The sequence below is a fragment of the Peromyscus californicus genome, unplaced genomic scaffold (assembly GCF_007827085.1).
Source record: "Peromyscus californicus insignis strain IS unplaced genomic scaffold, ASM782708v3 Scaffold_12__1_contigs__length_115047231, whole genome shotgun sequence".
Taxonomy (NCBI): Eukaryota; Metazoa; Chordata; class Mammalia; order Rodentia; family Cricetidae; genus Peromyscus; species Peromyscus californicus.
In genome coordinates this window covers 93,584,145-93,611,759 of record NW_026294413.1, presented here as the reverse complement: position 1 = coordinate 93,611,759, position 27,615 = coordinate 93,584,145, and the positions used below count along the sequence as shown (strand labels likewise).

The window sequence follows — 27,615 nt, the reverse complement described above, 5'->3', positions numbered from 1 at the left end:
AACTCACTCTGGAGATCAGGCTGGCCTCGAACTGAAGAGATCCACCTGCCTCTGCTTCCCAAGTGCTGGGATTAAAGACCCAACAAGTGGTGTGCTTTTAAATTCAATAGCTTGGTGCACGCTCAAGCTCTCCTGTTCTGTGCCACACAGCATGTGAATAGTCTCTTCTTCTCGCACAGCCACGAGGTATACTCTACCCTCCTGTCTGAGTGGGGACTTCTATCACCCTGATGAAACACCTCGACCAAAAGCAACCTGGGAAAGGATTTATTCCTCTTACACTTCCACATCAGCCAATCACTGAAGGAAGTCAGGCCTGGGACTCCAGGCAGGAACCTGGAGTAAGAAACTGAAGCCGAGAGCCCATGGGGGAACACTGCCTACTGATTTGCTTATGGCTTGCTCAGCCTGCTTTCTTACAGAACTCAGGACCACTTGCCCGGCGGTGGTACTATACCCACAGTGAGCTGGGCCTTCCCACGTCAATCACTAATCGTGGCTACACCTGGAAGACTTGCCTACAGGCTGGTCGGTCTTACGGAGGCATTTTCTCAATTAAGGTTCCCACTTCCCAGATGTCCAGGTTTATGTTAGGCAGACAGAACCTGAGCAGCACACTTCCTGTTAGCTACTCAGTGGCTATCTTAGTTCTTAGGTTGACTGGTATGCGCAGTAGCTGGGTTCAAGTAACCCTTCCTTTATAATGGCCTCAAGCACAAAATTGAATTACACATGATATTTTAATTATTCTACCTATTGTCTATTGCCATTAACCTATGACAATGCTTCATTTATGAATCATGATTATTCTACTCTTTCCCTATTGCCATTAACCTATGACAATGCTTCATTTATAAATCATAATTATTCTTTTTCCCTATTGCTATTAACCTATGACAGTGCTTCATTTATAAATCAAACAATATTACAGATTTACACATATAGGAAATGCCTGGTGCATATGGGTTTTAGACTGTCTATAGTTTCAGGCACTCATAGGGGTCTTAGAATGTATCTTCTGTAGTAAAGGGGAACAGCTATACTGATTATTACTCTGCTCCTAGGGCTGGATATTGGGAAATGAAAAGGAATAGAAGGCTTGTCTACCTATTTGCAATATGCTGTTGGGGACAAGAGCCAATGGACAATGTCTGGCTCTGATGGTCTGCAGGGCATGGCATGGGGTGTGGGCTCTGGGCTCCATCTTGTATGGTCAGGAGTGACCCTGTATGCCTGACATTTTGGACTGGAAAATTGGAGAAAGTCAGCTAAGGACTGACGTGGGTCCAAGGGAATGCCATGCCTTCCTGGCCTACTGCAGTGCTGATATCTTGGGGTATGGTGCTGCTGGTAGCCATGCTACTGCATCATCAGTGGACAGGTTAGTCAGAGACACATGGGACAAACACAGCTCCTGTCCCTCACCAAATGCCCAGCCTGTGAATGGCCTAGCAGGGTAGTGTGAGGTCCTAGGAGTGTGGAAGTGGCTCTACTTCCTTCTTGACTCATTGGAAAAGGTGGAAGCCATTTTTTTCCTGCCATGCCCTGGTGTTTCAAGTGGAGGTGCTGGGGGGACCTGGGCTAAGCCTAGTCCTTCCTGCCATCCATGGTGTGTGGTGGCAATGTCACAGATGAGGCAGCTGAGTTCAGAGACAATCAGCATCCTCAGGCGTCAGCTCTGGGCTTCTCTGGATCTGAGAGGGTCTTTGCTGGCTCTCTACACCTTTCCAGGATTTTCTCTGATGTAGGACTCAGGTGGAGATCAGGGTTAATTTCTGCCCCTGTACTCTACACTGCATTCTGCAGGGCCAGCCTGCTTGCTGGGTTTGGAACCAGAGCTGGGAGCCCTTGGGGGTGCTGTCTTGCCTTTGTCCCCCACCGCGAGGCACCTATGGGACACAGTCTCTCAGTAACTCATATGGATAGCCCTAGACCGCAGGCCTGCCCTGCTATTTCACTGTTCACACCATACGTTCTGTTGCAAAGCACTTCCCACCTCCCTCCCTCCCACTCTACATTACGGTGTGGCTGTGAAGTGTCCCCCACAAAAGGCTGAGGTGTTGAATCCTTGGTCTCCAGATGGTGGCATCCTTTTGGGAAGTGGTAGACAGTTAGGAGATCTAGCTGAAACAATCTGGTCACTTGGGAGGTGCCTAGGACGGTTATCCCTAATGCTTGTCCCTTCCCCTCTGTCCTTCCTACCTGCCATGCGGTGGTAGCCTCTGTCACACAATGCTGCTGTTGCCTTCACAACAGTCTCCCCCACTGTGGGCCCTGAAGCAACAGCGCCAAGGACTGCAGATGGGACTCGTGAGTTGTGAACCAAATAAATCCTCCCTCTCTTCAGTTATTCATGTCTGATATTTTGTTAAAGCGACACAAAGGTGACCAATTCACTAAAATGAACACACCTCCCTGACGGCAATCCTGCTGGCTCATAAGCGACACCCCACTGTTGTCCAGAGTCTAGATGGGTGGCGGAACATGTATCTTAAGAAGTTTGGTGTTTCTCAGAATACACCTGAGGGACTTGGTTGAGTGGAAGGGCCCACCTGGAAGGGAATGGGACCCTTCCTCGGCTGGAAGTGGTTCCATCCTATAGTGTTTCTGGAAAGTCCAGCAGCAATGCGGATGCCCTGGGGTGTGTGGTGCTGCTGAGAGGGATGCTACCACACTATCAGCAGATAGACTATTTGGAGAAACAGTACAGACATTTTTACACTGACCTGCCCAGGTGGATGAGCTGACTGCAGCCAAGAGCGCCTGCTGCCTCTTGCTGGGGCAGACGGAAGTCTTCTCTAGCTTTTGCAAACACTGCACACTCTTTAAGAAACATATCTATTTTTCTTGGCAGCCTAGAGAAGGCATCAGCTTGACAGAAGCCATCTCCAATCACCGAAATTATGCTGATAAGCAGTAGTTCAAGTGTTCTACCAATGCATTAAAGAGCTAGAATGGCTAAATACTGATACAAAGTCAGTCATGCTCAGCTAAACAATGAGTAAGGTATATTTGCCTGCTGCCCCAACGCCACTCAATTCATTTTTCTGCCCAGTAATTGACAAAGCCTGTGATTTACCAGGCAACCTTCCAGCTCTTACTGTAAATCAACTGGGTTCAACTTAAAGCCAAAGAATTGATCTAGTGTAAGAGGCACCGGAAGCTCTGTGCTGAATCAAATTAGTAGATCAAGCAAGAGGAGGTCACTTCATCTTTATGAATGATCAGGGACTCTGGAGGAAACACAGAAGTTGGGGGTTGATTTTGTTTGAGATGGTCTTGTTATGTAGCCCAGGCTGGCCTTGACCTCCTAGTTCCCTGCGCCCACCCACCTCAGTCATCTGACCCCACTCGGAGCTCACAGAGGTCAGTTTTAGAAGATAAAGTGGAGGAGGAGTGACAGTTTCCTTTTCCTGGAGGAGTGGCGGCATATTCCCACGTCATTATTGCTTATAGTAATATAATTATTATAATTATAATATATTCCCAGCTAGTGCTACTGTTGCCTCCAGAGCGTCAGGAAGGTGTAAGATAAATTATATATATTTGAACAGCTGGAGGGCTGCTGTGCCTCTCTTTTCAGTACCACTGTGTTCCTTCTGAGCATAGCAAAGCCACTGGAATGTGCTGTGCCAGGGTCTGCGGTGGGATTGTCCTGCGGGGGAGCACCAACATTGTTAACTTACTTATCTGCTGTGGATGGAGACTGGGAAGAGGAAATCTGAGCCAGTCCACTGGCCAAATATGACTTGTGGGAGCTGACAGCTCCAAGGCTCCCTTGGTGTCCACTATCAACTAGGTCTCCTCTGAGGCTTTCATCAGGCCCAGCATGGAGCCCAGGGTTCAGATGCTATGCACAAGATGGCAGCTGAAGACCATTATGGTCACCAACAATTGGAATTCTGGGAAAGCACCCGCTCTGGACAGATCCAGAGCTCACCAGCTTCTCCTCTGGTGTCACTTTTGACTCATATAGGATGTGGCTTTGGAAAAAACCACCCTGGTTTAGCTGAATCCAGGTCTTCATCCCTTGCATTCCTTTTGACTTTGAGAGCCCCAAAGGCCCTTAGAGACCACCTCTGTTTAACCTGTCCTCCAAGCCCCAGGGACTGGTGCTCACCTACTCCAATAAGCCAGGCCATCAGAACAGAGTGGTCATGCAGAGCGGGTCTGCTCAGTGTTTCCTAGGAGGATGAATGCCTTACATAGTACTCTTCCCAAGATTTCCTGCCCCAGGCCATGCACTGAGTTGTTTTTCTGATGTGTGGGTGTTTGCACTTCTCATCTTCCTGGATCCCAGTTCCTGCCATACTGAAAATGCAGGGTTTGAGGGGACTATCTTTTTCCAGATGGACCTTGTTTGACCATGGCCAAGCTCATCAGGGCTTCTGCTCCCCTGTAATAATTTGTGTGCATCTGTAATATGACTCAAGGTCCTCATTAGATTTTTTGCAAGTGAATCTCACTATTAGTTTCTACTGAGCTTTCAACTAATTAAAACCCTTAACTCTGTCTCACTTGACTTTTTAAAAATGTGTATGTGTGCAAATGTATACTGCATGTGAGTAAACACCTCGGAGGTCAGAGGAGGGTGTGTGATATTCTGTAGCTGGGGTTACAGGCTGCTGTTCGCTGCTCAGTATGGGTGCTAGGAAGGAAGCTCCAGATCTGTGCTACAGCAGCGACCTTTCCTAACCACTGGCCATCTCACCAGTCCCTGACCTTATTTTTATCTATCTATCTATCTATCTATCTATCTATCTATCTATCTATCTATCTATCTATCTATCTAAGATAGAGTCCCACTAAGCAGCTCAGGCTGGCCTCGAACTCACAGAGATCCACCTGCTTCTGAAGTGCTGGGATTAAAGGCGTGCGCCACCACCACCCAGAGTGTTTTTAACTTCTTAATGAGATCACTCCATTTTGGGGAATTAAACAGCTGTTTTAAACCAAAGGTAGGACTTTCCTCTTTATCTTAACAATTTGCCATGAACCCAGACTGTCAATGCCAGCTGGCAGAGATGTCCCTTACATCTCTGCAAATTCATTCCCCATGCCTTTGGTTTCCAACAGCATCATAAACAGCATGTCACAGCAGTGATTGAAGGAGACAGTTCTAGAATCACACTATTTTCCTGGAGTTGTGGCCCCAGCAACTTTCTCCCTTGTTCTATGTGACATCAGTTTTCTCATCTGGCTTGAAGTGGATCTGCACATTTTGCAGGTCTTGGAAAGTGGGCATAATCATTTCTAAACTGTTGCCGTTATTCACTGCTGTATCACAAAGCACCCTGAAATTTAGTGGTCTGAAGAGAGTGAATTATGAGCAAAGAGTTTTGCTCCACAGAGTGTGGTCTAGGGTCACTCACACAGCTGCACAGCAGGTAGCTGCCTGGGACAGAAGGTACCAGGCCTCACTCATTTGTCAGGTCCCTGGGAGTTGTCTCCCTCCACACTGTCCCTATCCTGCTGTGATCTGCCCAGACATGTGCACAGCCTGACTTCTCAGGGGTGGGGACTGGCATGCATGCAGCATCACTTCTGGGTCATTCTAGTGGCCAGTTAGTCAAAAGCCCAGTTTGTATTCAAGAGGAGGGGGGATGTCGCCAACTTGCTGCAGGGAGTAGGGCATGTGACCAGGGAAGGGGAGAATGAAGGCGGTCAGCCTTGGAGAATACAGAGCATGGGGCTGGGATAATCAGAGTAAGTGGACGCAGCTCGGTGAGGGACCGAGCCTGATGATCCACAGAATGCGAGGACGTGGCTTTCGGTGCTCTCCACCCAACTGATAACATGACAGAGGCAAGGTCAGGGGCACCTGCCTGTCATGGACCTCTCTCTGTTGGGTGACTTGCTAAAGCTTTGTTGAATGCAGTTCACTTAGGCAGGAAAGGATTTATTTGGACCTACAGAGGGATGGAGAGGCTACTACAGTGAGGGGACCAGGGTGCAGGGGTAGGAGCTGGAAGCTGGCTGGTCATATTTTCTATCCACACACAGGAAGCACAGATGGGGAGCAGGAAGTGGGGTGAAGCTATAAACCCTCAAAGCTGACTGCCAATGGCATACTTCCTCTAGCAAGGCTCTACCCTTTTCAAACAGGGGCACCACGTGATCAAAAACAAGAGCCTATGGGGGATATTTTTTATTTAAAGATTTTTTTTTTTTTTTTTTTTTTTTTTTTTTGGTTTTTCGAGACAGGGTTTCTCTGTGTAGCTTTGCACCTTTCCTGGAACTCACTTGGTAGCCCAGGGTGGCCTCGAACTCACAGAAATCCGCCTGGCTCTGCCTCCCGAGTGCTGGGATTAAAGGTGTGCGCCACCACCACCTGGCTAAAGATGTATTTTTATGTGTGTGTGTGTGTGTGTGTGTGTGTGTGTGTGTGTGTGTGTGTGTGAGAGAGAGAGAGAGAGAGAGAGAGAGAGAGAGAGAGAGAGAGAGAGAGAGAGAGAGAGGGTGTGTGTGTGTGTGGACAGAATGTATGCCAAATGTGTAAACACATATCCTCAGAGAGGCCAGAAGAAGGCATGGGATCCCTTGGAGCTGGAGTTACAGGCCGTTGTAACCACTTGACCACTTGACTTGGGTGCTGGGAACCGAACTCAGATCCTCTGGAAGAGCAGCGAGCACTCTTAACTGTGGAACTATTTCTTCAGCATATTCCATTTAAATCACAACAAATGTCTTCTGTGGTTATGAGCTAGTGAGCTGTGAAGGCCATTTTTTTTTCTCTAGATGTGGGACACTAGTAAAATGACTGACTGAAGTCCAGATGCCAGGCATCCGTGGCAGTGTCCTGGTCACCTTTAACTGTTAAGGTAACATAGCCTAGAGTCATGAGAGGAGACTCCTGGTTGAGGAGTTGCCTAGATCAGACTGACCTGTAGGGATTGTCTTGACTGTTAGTTGATAGAGGAGGGCCCAGCCCACTGTGGTCCTGGTGGTCCTAAGCTTCATAAGGAAGCTAGCTGTGTATAAGCTAGCTTCAAGCCAGGCAGCAAAGTGCATCCTCCCTGGCTCCTGCTGGATGCCTTTGACTGTGATGAGAGTTCCCTGCCAAGCACAGTTCTCATTGAAGTTGTTCTGGCTTTTAGATGCTATCAGGGAACCCATCAGCCTAAGCAAGACGTCAAGCCTCATGTCCCTCACTGGAAAGTGAGATGCTCCCTTCTCTGAGGTGAAGTGGGAGGGAAGGGCTCCCAAAGGCTTTGTTTGGGGTTGAAAAGCTTGGTCAACGATAGTCCCAGGGATGCTGGAGACTGATTACATGCTGGAAATTCCTTACAACTTTCAAGTTATGGGATTGGATGGCCTTCTCAACCCCCACATAAGGTTCCCAGTTTTGTAAATATTTCTTATTCCAATTGAATGATGTACTTAGTTTACTATACCTAATGCATAATTAATATTGCAAAATTAAGATTTTTTTTTCCCAGTGTCTTTTAAAATGAGTGTGTACCACAGAGACTGTGGCAGCACTCATGAGACCTGTACAGATTCAAGCCAGATGAGCTTCCAGCTCTGAGAGGGGGAAGTGGGCATCGGATAGGAAGCCATTTGCAATTGATACTGCCAGGAAAGTCAATTTTCTCCCATGAAGTACCACTGGGTATACCAAGCACACTCCAGGGCAGGCTCCACGTAGCTGGCGGACACAAAATGAACTCCTTGTTTGTTTGTTGTGGGGGTTTTTGTTTCATTCTGGCATGTTTGGTTTTACTAGTTTCCCTAAAGCTTTCTGATCGTATTAACACTCGCTCCCACCACAGTCCTGTTTCCCATCTCTCTTGTCTTTCCTCTCTCCACCCCAGGCTTTTATGCTAAATTAAATCAAACTTTTCATTGATTTTTTACTGATTCTTACTGCTCAGCCTCCTGCCACTTATTATCCTGGAAAAGAGGAAAGTAAAGAAAACAGACAGAAAGGCAAAACAGAAACCCAGCCTGCTTGAAAGTGGCTTCTCAATCTGCCTGTCTGGGACCCGCAGATGCCTGAGGCAGGTGGGTGTCCCTCAAACACCATAGTCTCCCACACTCGGCCCTGCCGTTTCCAATACCCACAAGCCTTTTCTCCAGGGCAGGGGGGCTCTCTGCCCTGTGCTTCCTGGCTGTCCCCTCCAGCTCCTGCCAGCGCCGCTGAGAACGACTTCCCCAGTGACTGAGAGTCCCTCAACCATAGTGGATCCTCCACACCGGGACAGATCGAAGGCCCAGCTCTCCATTCTGGCACCCAGGTCAGGCCATATCCAACTTCTGGCCACTCGCTGCTGCTTCTGTTCTGCGCAAGACCGACCTCACCTTCCGTCCTCTCGGCTCCTCCCTGAGGTGGCCTGCCGCACACATACTGTCCACGCCTATTTCTAAGCACCAGCAGTAGGTCAAAGCCTGCTCTTCAGAGGCCATTGGGGGACTCAGAGGTCCTTGGTAACCCCGGTGACGCGTCTAGTCTCTCACCATCCCTTTCTAATTATCTGAGGAACGCTTTAGGCCTGTGGCTCTGTCCCATTCTTTTCTTTGGTTTTCTTTATTGAAAATTTTTAACAAAGTTAAAAATCATTAAAGAGGTGGATGTGAGTGATTAAACTGCTGTGAGAAATCATCACACTAGACATAAATCTCAGTTGGCACTATCCTGGTAGCTCATTCCCAGGTCCATCCCAAGCCTTTCCAGTGGCTTTGGTCCGGCTAATTTGTATTCTCAAAATCCACATTAATTATTTCACCGACTTCAAAGAGCAAAGTTATTCAAGGAATAAAATAGTTCTCCACAATGCCACAAGACAGCAATTCATTCCTCCCCACCCCGGCCACTGTCGGAATCAGCACTTTCGACTGTCTCTTAAATGGGATTTTCTTTCTTTCCCCAAATACCATGTTTATGCCACTGCATCTTGGCGTGAGTTTCAGCTATTATCTGGAGGATTCCAAGCACAGCTGAGACCTGAAGCTGTGCTTCCAGCCTCCTCCCCCTCTCCCCTGCACCTCCCTAGTGCTGTCTGCTCCCCCCGCCACCCCCTGCCACCCCCCCCACACCCTGTGTGCGCTCCTGCACTGAGAGCTAGCTCATCTCAGTGTGTCTCTGAGGATGCAGCGGCCTCTGCACTGTTTCCCTTCTCTCTCCCTCCCTCCCTCCCTCTCTCTCTCTCTCTCTCTCTCTCTCTCTCTCTCTCTCTCTCTCTCTCCCTGCTAAGATGGGTTATCTGCCATGCTTCTTCTCTTCTTCTGTTACCTTTCTCCTCTTCCAGGTGTCTCAAGTTGGAAGTCTCACTTCTGACTTCTCAGGGAAGGTTTTGTTCTCTGTCTCCTCCAGGTTTAAAGTCTTTCTCGGAGGATGTAAAAGACAGTTCTCTGATGTTCGGATGTGCTAGGGATTAAACTCAGGGCCTGGCACATGCTGGTCAGTGTTCTACCACTGAGCTACACCCCTTTGAAAAGGGGCTCCCTAAGTTGCCTGTGCTGGCCTTGAACTTGCGATGCTCTGGCCTTAGCTTCCAGAGTAGCTAGGATTTCAGGCCTATACTACCAGGCCTGGTAAAAAATTTTAAATATGAGGGAGGCTTCTTCCGCCTGACATTGTTTGTTTCTATTGCTGACACCTTCTCCTCCTTCTCCCAACCCTCCCCCTCCTCCTCCGCCTCCTCCTCCCCCTCCTCCCTCTTCTTCCTGTTTCTCTCTGTGTTTCTTTTGCCATGGTGGCCTTTCCTGCTAAGAGGCTAAGGACTGGAAGTGTGATGTCTTCCACCTGGGCCACTGCCCTAGCAACCCCTGAAAGTTCTTCCCTTTCCTCTCTGGGCCAGGGAGGAGGCTGCTCCTAACTGAGGGGCCTGGAAGCTAAGTGTGAAGTGACTCCTGGGGAGTGGGAACTTAGTGCTCCCATTTAGAGCTGGGTCTTTAGTCAGGAGTGATGCTCTGTCCACTACCTTTTCCCAGGGACTAAACACGGAATCTTATGACCGAGTGCCATTCTGGAGGGACCACGCGCAGACACCAGGTTTATCACGGTATCTTAGCCCTACTAAGTGTGTGTGTGTGTGTGTGTGTGTGTGTGTGTGTGTGTGTGTGTGTGTGTGTGTGTGAGAGAGAGAGAGAGAGAGAGAGAGAGAGAGAGAGAGAGAGAGAGAGAGAGAGAGAGAGAGAGATGCATGTGGACATGCTTGTGTATACGTGTATGTACTTGTGTACAGGTGTAGGAGTGTACACTCAGGTCAGAAGCCGAGGTCCAAGTCTCCTCCTCTATCACTTTTCACCTCATGTTTTTTGAGACAGTCTCTCACTGAACCTGGAGCTGGCTCGCTGACTCTGCTAGCCTGGCTGCCTAGCAAGCCCTGGTATCCACCCGGGGTTTCAGAGGTGTGCCACTGCACTCTGCTTTCTATGTGGGTGCTGGGGATTGAACTCAGGTCCTCATGCTCCCGTCACAGTAGCTGACTGAGCTGCTGTCCCAATCCTCTGACAGCGTTTGAAGCTGACTCTCAGGCTAGCTCTTGGTCTCTGCTCCTCTTGCTCTGTGTCTAGAGCTGCCAGTCCCAGCCTGTTGGGACAGGTCTGTTCTGCAAGCCACGGGCTCTTGGGCAGCCCTCAGGCCTGCCTGGAGCCAGGTCAGCCAAACACGTCAGCTGCTTCTGGCCACTCTGCCCAGCAACAGAGGCTGTCTCCCCCCTCTTCACTCTGACCATATTTGTAACTTTTTAGGGGGTTAGGGAGTTGAAACAGCCACATTTGATTTTCTAAATCTGATGCCCTTACCTAGAAGGTTGGATTTTATTCTACTTTTTACTAAGGAGGAAGGAATTTTGAAGTGTGTGTTCCCATCTCAGATCCTGTTTTTGGGGACCCTGCTCAGTCTGCTTCCTTTTTGTTCCAAGTTACTGGTGTAGACTTCCTCCACTCTTTGCTTATTTTTTCTTCTCATTTTTAGGCCCAATCTTCCCGAACTTCCTGTCTTTTAAGAGGCAGATAAATCTAGTCTCTCTAGTGTTACTGCTTTTCGGTCTTATGTTCCGGAGACTATACTTGCATTTCTATCCTGGTCCATCTCTACTCAGTGCCAAGAAACTCACAGGTAAAGGCCTGAGACAACTACAGTGAGTCTCCAAGTAGTGGAAATGCACAGAGCTGGTCACCAAAGCTTGAGAGGAAGCTTTGTGCTACAAGAAAACATTTCGAGCGGACGTTGGAACTCTACCCCCAAAAGAACAACAATAAACCCCTGGACTCCTCCGCTGGAAAAACCGCAGGATCTGCCTGCTGAAAAGCCTCTGGAGCCTGTTTTGGGGGAGACTGAACGGATGAGGCAGATGTCAGGCTCTGGAAGGCACCTCTGCCTGGCCTTTTATGTCTGAGCTCATGCAAGTCACCCGCCCCATCTCTGTGCTGTCTGCGGTTGGCCCTCCTGGCCCGAGACAGGCAGAGGAGAAGAGATAAAGGCTTTGAGAGGGAGCAAGGACATGAGCTATGACTGATGCTTATCCTGACTTCTGAGCTCTGGGCAACATCACAGGCAGCTGGATGTTCCCTGTCCTGACAATTACAACAGCTGGTGCAGGCTCCCTGCCGAGAGGGTACTGACTGCCTGGCCGTGCTGTCACTATGAACAGTGAGCAGGGCATATTTTATAGGAACCAGATACTAAGAATTAGTCTATTACATGTACTTCATGAAATTAAGTAGAGATCTGTGGGCTGATTGTGACAGTAGTTTGAGATCACACTGTAGAAGCTAAATGTCAAGTTGGACTAATAGTGACCTTGAGATTAGGAGCCTGTACAGCAGGGCTGCTTCAGGAGTCAGAGTTGGTTATGGAACAGCGGTTAGGTCCCAGTACCCTGGAAGTGTCAACAGACCCAGAGAGTCTCAAGAGGAGCTTTGAGCAGAGCCTGGTGTCTGTTGGGGTATGCCGGTTCCTTTCACAGATGGGCCATTCTCCCTGGAGATGAAGGATGTGGTCTGACCTGGGGTGGGTATAAGGGTTAGTGATGTATCCAGGCCAGTGACTGGGGGATGTGATTACCGCCATTAATTAGCTGCTCCCACTAGACACTGTCAAGGTCTGGAAAAGGTAGTAGCAATGGGAAATTCTGGGATAGACATGCTCTAGAGCCATCTGATGGGAGATAGGGATGCCCGGTCTACCACAGGGCTTACAGCAAGAACATATGGGCACACTTGGAGAAGAGGGATCTTCACTAGTGAGGGACCTCAGGGTTGTCAATACATAGCATCACTCAGCATCACAATGATGTCCCAGAAGGAAGCATTGCAGGCTGAGCAGAGCAGGGGGTGACAGCAGGATCCCAGAACATGACTGTGAAATTCTGGTCATTTTTGTCACTGATGTCAGAATGGCAGATCATGGACACTATTGATGGGTCAACGAGGCCAAAAGAAAAACAGTGCTCTGGGGGAGAGGGATCAGTGGGGCTGGAAGGGGGACAGGGAAAGTAAGCCTATGGACAAACTGGTTCAGGTTTAAGCATTCAGTGAGCCAAGACCGTCCCTTGGTTACAGAGCTGTTATGCAATTTAATTGCAGCATCCTCCCTGTCATGTAGGTAATACTGTCCCATTTTGCAACTAAAACCTCAGTTGATGAAAAGAAAGTGACTGTCCCAAGTCATGTAATTAACATGCTAGATGGAATCCAAATCCATTTCAGATCCACTTGACTGCAGAGTTCCCATCTGCCTCACTGAACTCAGGACACCGTTTTCCTTCTGTATAAAACTGAAGGACTGAATGAGATCAGGAATTCCCAGTCTGGACTGGAACCACCTTCTTCCTGTTAACTGTGGTTTGGTCCACCCTCATGAGCTTTGTCCTACACACTTTCCATTTGTGCTGTTACCTATGTGACCATCTTCCTAAAGCAGTTCTATTTTTTTATATATTTCTCTTTATTATAAAATTTGTATGACAGAGTTCACCATAGTAGCCATTGTTAAAGTATATAGTTCAATGAATTAAGCTCATTCACATTACTAGGCAACACTTTTTCATTTTGAGCGCAAACATATTTTGGAAAGGTAACATAACTGCCACAGAATAGAAACCAGAATTACCCTCCATGAATGGAGGTAACCATTGGAACACACACGAGGAGAAGCCACCGAGTCATTAACTTGTAGCTGGCTCCTTCCATCACCGCAGGCTGTGAGATGAAGCCTGCCCCCAGCCCCATTTCTATCAAAGCAAGTGTTGGGGAGATGGAAAGGATACAAGCAAACCAAACCGACATGTCTAAATTCTCAGATGACCTAGCACAGGTGTGAAGGAGTCACTCTCTTACTTTGAACATGACATCCTCCTGCACCCAGGTTCACATCTTAATTGCATGGAACATTTTGTTTTTCCCATGCTGTGGGAACCACTGAGACATGCACATTCTCCTGTCTACCAAGGCTCTGTGACTTCTGACTTTGAATGAGGTGGTCTGAGTGTCCTTTCCAACTTGGAGCATTGATAGTGAGTATGGCTTGGAACATGCTCTTTATCATCTCTTCCGTATTCTTTCCCCAAGAAATATAGTGGCTATCTCACACTGTCTGCAGGGATAGTTCCAGAACCCTCCATGAATGTCCAAGTCCCCGTGTACAACGATATATTTATTCACATGTAACCTTTCTATACCCTCCTATAAACTTGAAACCATCCCCAGGTTGCTTATAATACCTGGTACAATCTAAATGTAAGTAGTTATTATATAGTATTGTCTAGCCCTTAATACAAGAAAAGACAATTTGCCCATGTTCAGTGTGAATATAAATAGAAATATTATTGATCCATAGAGGTTCAATGCATGGGTGCAGTGAACATGGTTGTAGAGTCCTGGCTTTACCTCTTACAAGGATTAGATTGCCACAATCCTGCAGGCCCAGCTGTCTTGGAAGGCTCTCTGCAGAGCACTGTTTTGGTGTCTATGTGGTTCAGCTGTGATGACTCCATGCCCGACAGATGAAGCTACTCGCTGCTCTGAGTGAGTAAACTTAATCTGGTCAGGGTGTAAGACCAGGCATTTTGAGCACCCGAATAGGGAGGTCCCCCGTAATGCAAGGGAGACCCCCTATTTGAGGTAGAGACATCAGACATAGAGCTTCACAGGCATTCAGATTTCAGTGTAAGGCTAGATTTGTCTGGAACCCATTTTTCTGGATCATGAGAATGAAACACGTGCACATGTCTTTGTGGGAAGCACTAAGGAGCTGAGCAGAACACGGGAAGTGCTTTTTAAAGCTAGGTGGGGATATACTCTGCCAATATTAAAAGGAAATGGTTACATTTCAGAAGTTGGGAGTGTGTTTCAGAAAAACAAGCTGTGATATGGGAACACGCACGGAGTTAAGACCCACACTTGGGTGCTGGCCTTGCTTGCACTCACACTCTGAACTTTACCACCCCTGTGCTGTCCCAGCACAACACCCAAGGGACACAGGACCTTCAGGCCTTACCTGGGGCTTGCTCTCATCTTTGTCTTTGTAGTAGAGGAGCTGATCCCCACGTAGCACGAACCATCGCTGCTGCCAGTTCTTCATGATGCTTCTCTGCTTCCTCAGCCAGCCGGCCTTGAGTACAGGGCCCAGCTTGTGGGGGGCCGGGGGCCTCCCTGGGCTCCGGTTCTGTTCCCCCATCACCAGGCTCTTGGAACGAGCTGGAAGCCAAGAACACACAGTGAGTGTGGAGACTGAGGTCAGCTCTTAACAACACCCAGGCTACCCTGAGACCAAGGCCTGGGGCCCAGAATGGCAAGACAAGTTGGATCCACTTTCCCCTTGGATTTTCAGGGCATATGCCAGAGCACCTCAGAAGCAGCCTGGGTTTATGCACTTGTGAGGAGTTATATAGCCTCTTCCTTCATTAGTTTCTGCTCTGTCACTGGGATCCAAAATTCTCCACTTCTCTGGATTTATTCCTTATGGATAAGCCTCATTCAGGGCCAGTAACTCCTTATTTTCCACACCACTATCCTAATAGCTCAGACTTTTTCCCCCCTTTCTCTCCTATTCCGATCTTGGCTTTTGGCGGCTGGTGAAGTCCTACTCAATCTTTAAGACTCAATGCAAAAGAGCCATCACTTGGCCACTGGTACTGGCCTTGCAGCCTTGGCTCAGCAGTGTTTTGACTTAGTGAGGAATGCGGCTGTCCCTGTGCTCACCTCCCACACTAAGGGGGAATGGTGATCGCACACAACGAGTTTCTCCAGAGAGACTGACGAGAAATCTGAGGAGTGCTTGGGAACAGCACAGTCTAGTTCCTTCCCACCACAGAGCCACCCCTGCCCGCCAGCAGCACCGGGCACAGAGCTGGACATGTGTTTGTATTTCAGATGGATCCGCATCCTGTTCCCATCTGGCTGCTGGGCCTGACCACTGTGCTGCTTGATGAAGAATCAACACACACTTACCCCGATCACAGTTTAAAGTCGCCAATCTGTCTGACTACAGATTTGCCTTTCCTGCATGTAATGTTTCTGCCAAATACCATCTGTGGACTCACAGAATGCCTTATCCATGGTCATGATAGTCACATAGTACTGCTTCTGACCAAGAAACTCACGTAATGGCCAGAGAGGTGCAACCGTGGGCCCTCGATCATAGATTCCACTGGTCTTACCATGTTCCCACCATCCTGAAGCCGTTGGTCTGATAGAAAAATGGAATGGCCTTTTGAAGACACAGTTACAGGCAGTAACAGTGCCAATTATGTGGCAGCAGCCTGGAGGGCTGGGACAGGGCTCTCCAGAAGGCAGTATATGCTTTGACTCAGCATCCAGTATATTGTACTGTTTCTCCCATCCCTGGATCCACAGGTCCAGGCATCGAGGGGTGGAAAAGGGAAGAGTTCTGCTCACTATCACCTCTACTGACCCACTAGGAAATTTTTGCTTCTTGTTTCTGTGACCTTAAGTTCTGCTGGCCTAGAAGTTTTGGTTCCAGAAGAGGGAGCGCTCCTGCCAGGAGACACAACATTTCATTGAACTGGAAACTCAGATTTCCCCCTGGCCACTTTGAGATTTTGATGCCCTTAAGCCAACAGGCTAAGAAAGGAAGAACAGTGTTAGGAGGGGTGACTGATCTAGACTATCAAGCAGAAACTGGATTGTTTCTCCACAATGGTGGCAGGAAGGATTATGTCTGGAGTGCAGGAGCTCCTTTAGGATGTCTCTTGGTGTTACCGTGTCCTGTGATTAAAGTCGATGGGAAACTACAACAGCCTAGTCCAGGCAGGATGACAAGGGGCACAGACCCTTGTCAGGAATGAAGGTATGGGTCACTGCTCCAGGGAAAGAGCCAAGACCTGCTGAGGTTCTTGCTAAGGGTGGAGGAAATACTGAATGGGTAGTAGAGGAAGGTAGTTATAAATACCAGCTAAGGCCAGGTGACCAGCTGCAGAAACCAGCCAGGATTATAACTGAGTGTTTCTGTCATATTTTGTTAAGAATGTGTTTATACAGACATTTGTCTTTCTTTGATTTCTCTATCATGTAATGTAACATCAATAGAGTATCAGTGGTTATCATATTTAAGTTTGTACAAAAAGAATGTCCCTCACCAGGCGCTGGTGACACACGCCTTTAATCCCAGCACTCAGGAGGCAGAGGCACGAGGATCTCAGTGAGTTTGAGGCCAGCCTGGTCCACAAAGTGAGTTCCTGGACAACCAGGACTGTTACACAGAGAAACCCTGTCTCGAAAATCAAAACAAATCAAAACAAAACAAAACAAAACCAAAAACAAACGAAAGAAGAATATCCCTCAAAGAACATTACCACCTATTCCAAATTTATAATGTATTTGCGGTTGTATGAGGGACAGTTATATCATGTCAAGCATAATTATGACCTATTTAAATACATAATTTGTTTGCCACCGTATGTGTGATAGTTATATCATGTCTAGGCATTATTATGACCTAGTTAATGTTCTCATCTGGAAATTAACCATGTCATAAGGAGATATGATTGCGTGTCAGGTTGGCAAGGGGTGGACTTGTGATACTGTTCTTGGTTATCAACTTGATTTCATTTGGAATTAACTAAAACACAAATGGCTGGGCACACCTGTGAGGGATTTTTTCCTTACTTAAAATCATTTGAAGTGGGCAGACCCACTTCTCATCCAGATCTTTGAGGTAGGAAGATAGACCTTTAATCCAGATCTTTTGAGGTGGGAGGATCCACCTCTAATCTGGACCACACCTTCCACTGTCAGTCTATATAAAGGGCAGGAGAGAAGGAAGCTTGCTCTCACTCTTGCCAGCACGTCCATTCCTTCACTGGTATTAGAGCATATGCTTTTTGGGGTTCTGGAGTATACTGGAGACCAGCTGAGACATCCAACCTCATGGACTGAACAACTACTAGATTCTTGGACCTTCTGCTGGTAGAAAGCCATTGTTGGACTAGCTGGACCACAGCCTGTAAGCCACTCTAATAAATCCCCTACGTGTGTGTGTACATAATCATATATACATATATATGTAGATTCATTCTATAAGTTCTGTTCTACAGAATCCTGACTAACACAAAGGGGAAGTTGTGGCAGCAGGAGCATGAGGCAGTCCATCACACTGTACTCTCAGTAAGAAAGCAGAAATGATGAACTCTGGTATTCAGCTCAGTTTTCATTTATGACCCAGGCGAGGACCACAGCCCATTGAATGGTGCCACCAAGATTAAAGGTGGATCTTCCCACTTCAGTTAACCCAATCTAGGAACTCCTTCATTGACATCAATGTGCCCTAGATCTCGTCAATTGGCAATTAATATTAACCATCAAAAGTCCACCCCTTGTCAACCTGACACCAAAAGATACCGTGCTAAAGCTATAATCTTCCACATAGGCTCATGGCTATCTCATAGTGAGAAATGCATCCAATCCAACTTCAAAAATCCCCGTAAATTTTCAACAGTTCTAACACATCAAAATACAAGCACAGAGTATCTTCTGAGACTCAGGAAATGTCTTAACTGTGAGCCCTTATAACACCAAAACAAGTCACACACTTCCAACGCACAATGGCACAGAGTAAACATTCCCAGAAGAGGGCAATGAGGACACAACAATGAGGACCATAGCAAGACCAAAACACAGCAGGGCAAACATCAAATCCTGCAGCCCCATGTCCCTTATTGGGACTCTTAATGAATCATCTAGGTGCTAAACAGCATGGGAGGCCTTATACCTCAAGCTCTGCAACACCTCTCCTGGGCCAGCTCCAGTCTGTGCCTGCATTTTTCCTTGGAAGATCTCTTGTGGTCCTAGTATCTCCAAAATCCTGAGATCTCCATGTCAACATAGGCTTTGCCTTTACAGCTTCCCACAATGGATTCTCAGGGCCTCATTGCAGAAACTATGACCCCCACCACACATTATCTGGCTTCAGCAGCCATCTGGAACCTTGGCACAAGCTTCCATGACCCCCTCAAGTGGCATTCTCAGCTTAGGCTCTCTCCTCTGAAAGTAATTTGGGTTTTCAGAAGAAGACAGAGCCTCTGATATATGGATTCTTATTTTTAGGGCACCTTTCATATTGTCCCAGTATATAGAGATGTAGATTTTTCTTTAATGGTGATAATCTCTTCCACAATTGTAGTTGCTTTTTCAGCTCCTGCCATGTCTACAACTTTACACTTTCTCCTTTTCCTGCCAAACAGAACATGTTTTGTATCTTTTTCCTTCACTCTTTACTGTCTTTTGCTGTAAACCCAAAGAAGAGCAGTAAGTAGTAGTAACCATGATGCATCCTGGATGCTACCCTGTCTTGAAATTTCCTCTACCAAATCACAAATCAGTCCATTACTTTTGCATTCAGCATCACTGAGGTTCTCAGGATGTGGGAAGAATGCAGCCAGATTGTTTTCCAGAATACATCCTGAATGACTTCCAGCCTAGTTCCCAAAAGACCTTATTCTCCTCCAAAACACATTGTTTGTGTTTCTCTCAGCATTCTGACCTTCCCCTTGCTCATCAGAGTGACCCATTAAGCTCTTCTCATAGCACGTTAGGAATTTTCTAGATCCAACACCTAAAAACCACATGGTGAAGTTTATCACAGCAACAGCCCCACTCCTGGTACCAACTTTCTATATTACAGTCCCACTCCTGGTACCAAGTTTCTATATTACAGCCTCACTCCTGGTACCAAGTTTCTATATTAAAGCACCACTCCTGGTACCAACTTTCTGTATTACAGCCCCACTCCTGGTACCAACTTTCTATATTACAGTCCCACTCCTGGTACCAACTTCTATATTACAGTCCCACTCCTGGTACCAACTTTCTATATTACAGTCCAACTCCTGGTACCAACTTTCTATATTACAGTCCCACTCCTGGTACCAACTTTCTATATTACAGTCCAACTCCTGGTACCAACTTTCTATATTACAGTCCCACTCCTGGTACCAACTTCTATATTACAGTCCCACTCCTGGTACCAACTTTCTATATTACAGTCCCACTCCTGGTACCAACTTCTATATTACAGTCCCACTCCTGGTACCAACTTTCTATATTACAGTCCAACTCCTGGTACCAACTTTCTGTATTACAGTCCCACTCCTGATACCAACTTTCTGTATTACAGCCCCACTCCTGGTACCAACTTTCTGTATTACAGCCCCACTCCTGGTACCAACTTTCTGTATTACAGCCCCACTCCTGATACCAAGTTTCTATATTTGTTACTTTTCTTGTTGCTGTGACCAGGTTCTTGGCAAAAGCAACTTAAGGAAAGAAGAGTTTACTATGGCGCACAGTTTGAGTTTACAGTCAAAAGAATAAGACGACAGGAGTGTGAGGCAGCTGGTCATATAGCACCTGCACTCCGGGAGCAGAAAGAGGTGGATGCTGGTGTTTAGCTTACTTTTTCCTTTATGTCCAGGCTAGGACACTAGTCAGTAGAATGGTGCTGTTGACATTTAGAATGGGTCTTCCCACGTCAAAGAACCCAGTCTAGAAACTCCATCATGCCCAGAGATTTTTGTCTCCAAGGTGAGTCTAGAACTTGTCAAGTTGACCATTGATATTAGCTATCACATCATGGGGTCTAGTTGAAGAAATACAGACTTTGGGCAAAGGCTTGGATTTATCTCACTACCAGCACTGTAAACTCTTCCTCAGTCTACAGGTCAGCAACTCCAGTCTGTATAGGTCTATGATACCCGCTGCAGAGTAAGCGGGAGGAGGAGGGGAAACTGTTAGAGGGGGAGAAGAGATCACCAAGCCCTGGTAATGCTTGGCACATCAACTGGCCTAGTGACTGGTAACCATGGTGATGATGACCGAGATAAAGGAACTTTAGACAGAAGAGGTCTGTCTATGGCTAATGGCACTCTAAGTGCCTTTACATACTGCTTCCTCAACATGGTGTGTGGCTGTATTACACCACACAGGTGTACTGGAACACCACTTTCCCCATGACCACCAGTGCTGCAGATCATACTTTGAAGATTCACACTCCAGAACTTAGTAGGTGCAAAAAGACAGTATTAGCTCTCTTCTTCTAGAGGGCTAATCAAGTGGGACTCCCTGCTAGGGTTCTACTTCCTGTAGGAGACACCTAACTCATTACTTCTGATGGGGAGAGCCACATGCCTGAAGGTCTTAGTTTCTTAGGGCTCTTTCCTTGTCCACATGAGCCTCAATCTTCCCCTAAAGTCTCCCCAAGGCCCTGGAAAGGCTGCCCTTCTGTTTCCTGCTATCAGGTGCACCTTGCCTAGGGTCTCTGCTTTAGTGGTCCTGTCTTGGAGAACACAGACCTGGAAGAAATATTTTTTCTAATTGGGCTGGGCAGGGCCCCTGATAAGGCAGAGAGAGGTTGTGCCTGGTAGAATAGCACCAACTCTCAGGAGGGACCCTTCTGCTCCCACGGATGCCATCTCCCCTGACCTTGTCCCAGCTCAAGCCAGCCAGGAATAGCACTGACTGATGTGGTCTGAGGAGGTGAAGATGATGTCCACGATGGGAAGAAAGTGAACATGACCTCAGTATTCTGGTGAGGTTTGACAAGGGACCAGGAGAAGAGAGGACATAGGTGTCCCTTTGATTACTGAATTTTCTTTTCTAGGTGTTGATTTGCACATCTCTGAACCTGTTTTTTGTTTGTTTGTTTTTTGTTTGTTTTTTTTAGCAAGTTCAATAAAATTAACTCATCAAATGCATGGATTTTTGTGTTTTGATTGCCTGATATGTCTAACTAAAGACCTGGCAGGCAGTGGTGGCCCTGTGAGTAAGGATTCTTTGTTGTGGGTAGGTTGGCTTAGTCTCCATGGTCCCCTCTGGGGTCTTCAGTGGTGACTGAAGCCTTGTCCACATGAGCCTCAATCTTCCCCCAAAGTCTCCCCAAGGCCCTGGACAGACACTGGCTGATGATGGACTGTTTTAGGGCTGCACTCTGTGTTCTGTTACAACAGAACCCGATGCTTGCTTGTTCTACCAGACACCTGCCTTCTCTCCCTCCCTCTAGCATACTGGACAGGGAAGCTGACATCAGAACTCACCAGTCTCAGGACTAATCAGCAGAGATGGACCCTCCCGAGTATGCCGGGTGGGCTCTACAGATGCAATATGGCTTCTCCGGGAAGGCTGAACTCCTTGGGCACAGGCCAACGGATGCACAGCCTGGCAACATGGGCAATAAGTGATTGTAGGGCTCACCATGCTATTGGCATACATGTCCCTTGACATGTCAACACAAAGAAGGGAGAGATTTTTACCCTGATTGTCAAGCTGTAGACACCAGCCCTCTTGAGAGCTCCAGGTAATGGAAAGCAGGCCTCACTGAAGCCACATTCCAGGGAGTGAAGGGAGCAATTCCAATGTCCTGCAATTCCTCAGAGAGGTTTTTCCTGCACAGGCCATGGTGACTGCCACACCAGTGCAGGTTTCTCCCCAGATGATCAATCATGCATACATTACTTATCAGACCCGTGGAGTGTCTCACAAGGAAAACAGCCACTGGTATGATTTATTAATAACCACTGCTCCTGTTCTCAGCACTTCCTTTAATCAATTTATCCAGTTCTGTAAATATTTAAACCAGGCCCTGAGTCAGGCAGCATTGACAAGCTACGGCTTCAGAACTGACTGGACTTGGGGCGCGAGCCTGAAGCAAGCTAGGCCCGGGGAGGATGGTACCTAAAGTTGGGGGCTCTCTACTCCCAACAGGATGCCACCCCCTCCCTTTTCCCTCTTCTTTCGTCTCTCTTCCCTCATAACCAAACAGAGCCCTGACAAGTACAGTGCCGGATTCTGAGCTGGTCTTTCCCAGTGCAGTTCCTGACAGTTAACGGGAAGGAAAATTAAACGAAGGTGTAGACCATTGGGCTGCAGATCTCTGCAGAGCCGCGGAAAGGAATGAAAATCTCCACGGAGCCAGCAGGCCGGGCTTTGAAGGGTGAGCAGAATGTGAACCAGCTCGGCTCAGGACAGGCAGGGCTCTTGATTTTAAGGAGGTCAGCACAAACATGGTGTCTGTTCTGCTACCCTGACCTCGGCATGTGCCGCAGGGGTCTGCTCTCACCGTCTCTCCTGGGACAGCCTAGGCAAGGGCTCCTCACCCTCATACAAATGCACTCTGCATTTGAAGACTTCGACCCCTCCAAATATTGCTCCAACCAAACCCCCAAAACATGGTTCCGCCCGTGACTCCGATGCCATCACCCCCAACCCCTTCCAGGTTTTTTTTTTTTTTTTTTTTGGTTTTTCGAGACAGGGTTTCTCTGTGTAGCTTTGCGCCTTTCCTGGATCTCGCTCTGTAGACCAGGCTGGCCTCGAACTCACAGAGATCCGCCTGCCTCTGCCTCCCGAGTGCTGGGATTAAAGGCGTGCGCCACCACCGCCCGGCCCCTTCCAGGTTTTTTGCCCCTCCACTCTGAAGTGCCTTCCGGCTAACTTCTGGACTCAAGCCTCACCACCTGCTGCTGGCTTTGGCTTCCTCTGTCCTTCCCAGAAGTTCTCACAATGTCTTCTCTCTGTCGCCAGGTTGTCCCAGCTCCCCCTCTCCTATCGTGAGTCCTTTATTTATGAATGGGAGGCTCGTGGGTCAAGCCATATACAGATGCTCCACGGAAGGTCTTGGGTCTTTTTGGCCCGAATGAGAAACTCAGTGTGAAACTCTCCCAAACCCGCTGAGCACCCTCCCTCTTTCAGGATGCCACAGCTAGAGAATGTCACACACTGAGGTGCTACCTTTCCCCCAACTCGACGAGTGAGTACTTTCCAAACCCAGTGGTCCCCTGTGCTCCCCCTTTCCTTTCAGCCCCCTTTACTGAATCAACTCGGATAGAATCACCTTTGCCTGGACAACAACCTACAGGCCTCTCCCAAACGCCTATGCAGTGGCCAAGGAAATGCTCTGCTTCAATCTTGAATTCTCCCACTAACAAGTTACATTTTACTGTTTGCAGATGTGCAAACTGGGGTCCTCAGAGGCCGCAACAGTGGTTGGAAGCTGGCAAGAGCCACAACTTAAGATTCTTAGTTTGCCTGGCCTCATGCCTAAGCACCAACCCCTTCATGAAACTATTGTGGTCCCTCAACTCAGACCTGACAGTCTTGTCCTCTCTCCAAATGCAGTTACGATCTTGAGGTACACAGAGCAAACCCCGTTCCTGCCCTAGACCATGAGTCACGGTATATCCAACATGATCATGTATCTACCAACAGAAACACCTGCTCAGCGAACAACTGCTGGGCTGTCTCATGACACATGCACGCACCGGGGCTGCTTAGGCACCCGCCTCCACATCCGCTCAACCTAAACTTGTGGGCAAATAGTTTAGAGTCCAGATTTCCAGGCTGCTGAAATGACTGCGATATGGTTACTGCCCTGGGCTCATTACACTGTAGGAGTCTGGACCTCCACTCCAGGTACGGTTCCTCCATGTTGTACTTCAGAGGACTCCACAAAAGTCATCTTTCCTCACTTCACCTTTAACATGGTATGAATAACAGTCTTCCATGTGCTCTTGCTGTCTGTTCAGCTAGCTGCTGCTCCCTGGGGGCACAAAAATGTTGTATACACCTCTGCCCCTGGAGCTGGCCAGAGGATGCCTTTCAGTCCAAGGAATGATGGGGTCTGAGTAGCACCTGCCTGGAGTAGAGGGAGGTAGGCTGGAAGAGGAGAGACCAGAAACAGAGCTAGGAAAGATCCAGAACTTTCCTGGGGAACTTTATGTGTCCCACGTGTGTGTGTCTATATGTGTGTGTGAGGGCGGGGGGGGGGGGGGGGGGGGGGAGGGAGAGAAACAGACAGAGACAGAGAGATACACAGATAGAGTCAGAGAGAGATACACAGAGAGAGGCACAGAGACAGAGACAGACAAAGGGATTGGAAAAAGGCTACAACATAGTAAATTACAGGTTATGCAGGAGGTACTCAATAATAATTGTTATAATAGTAGCAACAGTTACAGTTCACATGGGCTTAGACATTACATGCTATATGTGGATCTTCATTTTCTACAGGAATTATTATTTTTTTTTTACACAAGTCTCCTTACTACTTCCATTTTGCATATGTGCAAGCTGAGATCTGCAGAGGTGGAGACAGTTGCCTGAGGTCACAAGTGATGCACTTGGCTCTGGAATCTGTATTTGCTGGCTTCAGGGCCAGTGTACTGACTCCTCAGGAAACTGCTATGGGCCCCTATGACCTCTTCCAGGAAGTCTGGGCAGGGAGGAAGAGGGACCGTGAGGAGAAACCTGAGAACTTTCGTAGTTGATGGAAGAGGTTGTTGCAAGTGTGCTGGAGAGAGGCATACCCCTAGAGGTGGCGAGGGGAAGTGCAAGTGTGCTGGAGAGACGGCATGCCCCTAGAGGCGGCGAGGGGGAGTGCAGTGTGCTGGAGAGACGGTGTGCCCCTAGAGGCGGCGAGGGGGAGTGCAGTGTGCTGGAGAGACGGCATGCCCCTAGAGGCGGCGAGGGGAAGTGCAGTGTGCTGGAGAGACGGCATGCCCCTAGAGGCGGCGAGGGGGAGTGCAGTGTGCTGGAGAGACGGCATGCCCCTAGAGGCGGCGAGGGGGAGTGCAGTGTGCTGGAGAGACGGTGTGCCCCTAGAGGCGGCGAGGGGGAGTGCAGTGTGCTGGAGAGACGGCATGCCCCTAGAGGCGGCGAGGGGGAGTGCAGTGTGCTGGAGAGACGGTGTGCCCCTAGAGACCCCGAGGGAAGGCTGAAGCATGTGGGATGGACAGGTGCAATGAAAGCCTCTGGTTTCTTGTTGGATGATGGAGCAAGAATGGCCTTACAGAGAGAAATATTCATCTCCCTGGGTGAGGGGCTGGGAGAGGTGAGCAGGAAAAAGATGGAGGGGCTAAGGGGTTTAGGACTGTAGAACCTGTATGCAATACCACCACATGCAGACATGCATACACACACACACACACACACACACACACACACACACATACACATGCATGTGCACACACATACACACATGTATCTTGAAAGAACAGGGGGAAATCTTTCTGAAATACTCCTTATAAGGATAGGAAGAAGGGAAGGACCTACATGCCCATAGCTAAGGGCATGGCTAAGGTCAAGTGGAAGAAGGAATCAGAGGGAGGTTTCACAGGTGCTAGCATGGGAGTCTGAGCACGGGCTGGGCTTGTGGGTGGGAAGCCATCCCAAATTATGGCAGGAGGCAAAGAGGTGTCAATGGGTGGAGGGGGGGGGGGGTCTTACGGCAGTGTCTAGACCCTCCACCCGGAGGTCCCAGAAACCACCTGTGTCCCCACAGTCCTCTGTGCTCAGGCCTGGCTGTACCCCATCCCATCCCACCACTGCCCGGAACTACCCTGAGCCAGGGTAGCCTGGCACAGACTGTGCTGGGCACTCCACATGCTGCCACTTGGTCTGGTGAGGAAGCATGGGGTGCTCTAGTCACACTAGTCCTGGTCCAGCTTTCCCGGGAGGTAGACAGGGGAAACACGTCCCCCTGTCTGTCTGAGATGGGAGAAAGAAGAGCAACAATGGGACTAGGGTGGGGTGGGGTGGGCGAAGGATAGATGGACATGGGTGTCCATGACTGCCAGGGCTGAAGCCGGGTGGTGACGGCAGTCATGTTGATCCTGCTCTGTCAGACAGTACTTTATACACTAGGGTCCCAACAGCACCCTCCTGCCTTTTCCTCACTGGGTGCCACATGCCGTCTCCAGATTGTTCAGATCGCTCAGCCTGAGTACCCAGGGCTACTCCCTAGATCCACGTCCATCTACACTGTCTCATGGATTTAAATGCCATCCATGTGCAGTTCAACTCTGAACTTGGGATCAAGTGTCATTTTGTCCTGACAGTCCTGGTATCACAAGCTGGGAGTTGAATTCTGCCTTTTCCTGTCCTGGTACCCGTTTCTCTCATGGCCTCCTTGTAGTGGTATTTGCTCTGCCCATGGGCTATACAGCTAAAGGGGGTCTTCAATCGCTGTTGTCTGCCCTCTCCTGCTCCCCACACCTCCCCACGCTACCTACAGTCACCTCTTACAGCGGGCAGCCAGGGAGTTTTCAAAGAGAGGAGTTAGAACAAGCTGCTTAGTGGAAACCCTGCAGGATCCCACCACGGCTGGCTCACGAGGGTCCTAGGGACCCAGCCTTATGACTTTACAGCCCTCAGAGCCCAGCCGCCGCCACAGTGTCCTCGGCAGACACTGCTGTGCTCAGTCCTGTACCCTCCCTGACACCATTAGGGCTTCCTCAGGGTCTCAGCTCCCCGACTCTTCATTTCTCGCGCAAACACCTTCCTTCTGTGGTCAGCAATAACATGCAATCTCCTTACCCCTCTCATCTCTTCTTTCAGTTTCTCTAACATTAATTGTCACGCCTGGGACTGGTTCTGGACCCACCCCCCAAGGTATTTCAAACCCCTCAGAGGCTCAATCTCCTCATATAAAACAACAGTATTTACCTATAATTCACACAATCCTCCCAGACACCTTCGTTCTTTCCTAGATGACTTACAGAACCTGGTACAATGCTATGTCAGTAGTCATTACACTGTATCCTTTAGGAAACAATGATACAGTTACTTTTCTCAGTCTGCAGTCAGTGGTATCCGAGGATACAGGACCCGTGAATATGGAGGGATGCCTGTGTTTAAATACTGTTATAGAACTCGAGGAAAGCAAGTTGCAGAACATTACAGGAAACATAAGCTCCACGAAAGGGGAGAAAATCACCAGCCCCAAACAGAAGATGCCACAATGTGGTTTGGGTGGCCATAAGTTTTGGTATAGAACAAGGTCTGTGAGGGCCATATCCCACCTAACAGGTCACGTGTGTGAAGGGAAGAACAGAGCTGTGATACTGTATGGATTCAAACTATTTATGTAAATTATACTGAAGCATGGATGTCTAAAACGACAACAAATAGATCACTAATTTGGTAGATGTTTGAGTTTTTCCTGTGACAAGCACCATACATGGCCACAACCACAACCAAGAGTGGCAAGGACCCAGTGTCTGTCTGGGGGAGGCACTAGGCAGGGGACAGGCTAACTCCACACACGTCAGGACACAGCAGCAGACTTGGGCTGGAGGAAGCCTGGGCCTGGACTGTCTATGGACCTTCCAAGGACCACAGTTAGGGTCTGTCAGTTGTACGGATCTCTCGGTAGGTAAGTCC

At 48.4% G+C, this 27,615-nt stretch overlaps 1 protein-coding gene across 7 annotated transcripts in view; it reads right to left on the bottom strand.

The window, feature by feature from the left end:
- The window catches only part of Arhgap22 (Rho GTPase activating protein 22), a 165,990-nt gene that overhangs the window by 98,817 nt on the left and 39,558 nt on the right, over window positions 1-27,615 (bottom strand). For all 7 annotated transcript variants that reach the window (XM_052733919.1, XM_052733917.1, XM_052733909.1 and 4 more), the window contains one exon: window positions 14,447-14,646. In XM_052733919.1, the coding sequence (XP_052589879.1) occupies window positions 14,447-14,646 (200 nt within the window). The remainder of the gene's footprint in view (window positions 1-14,446; window positions 14,647-27,615) is intronic.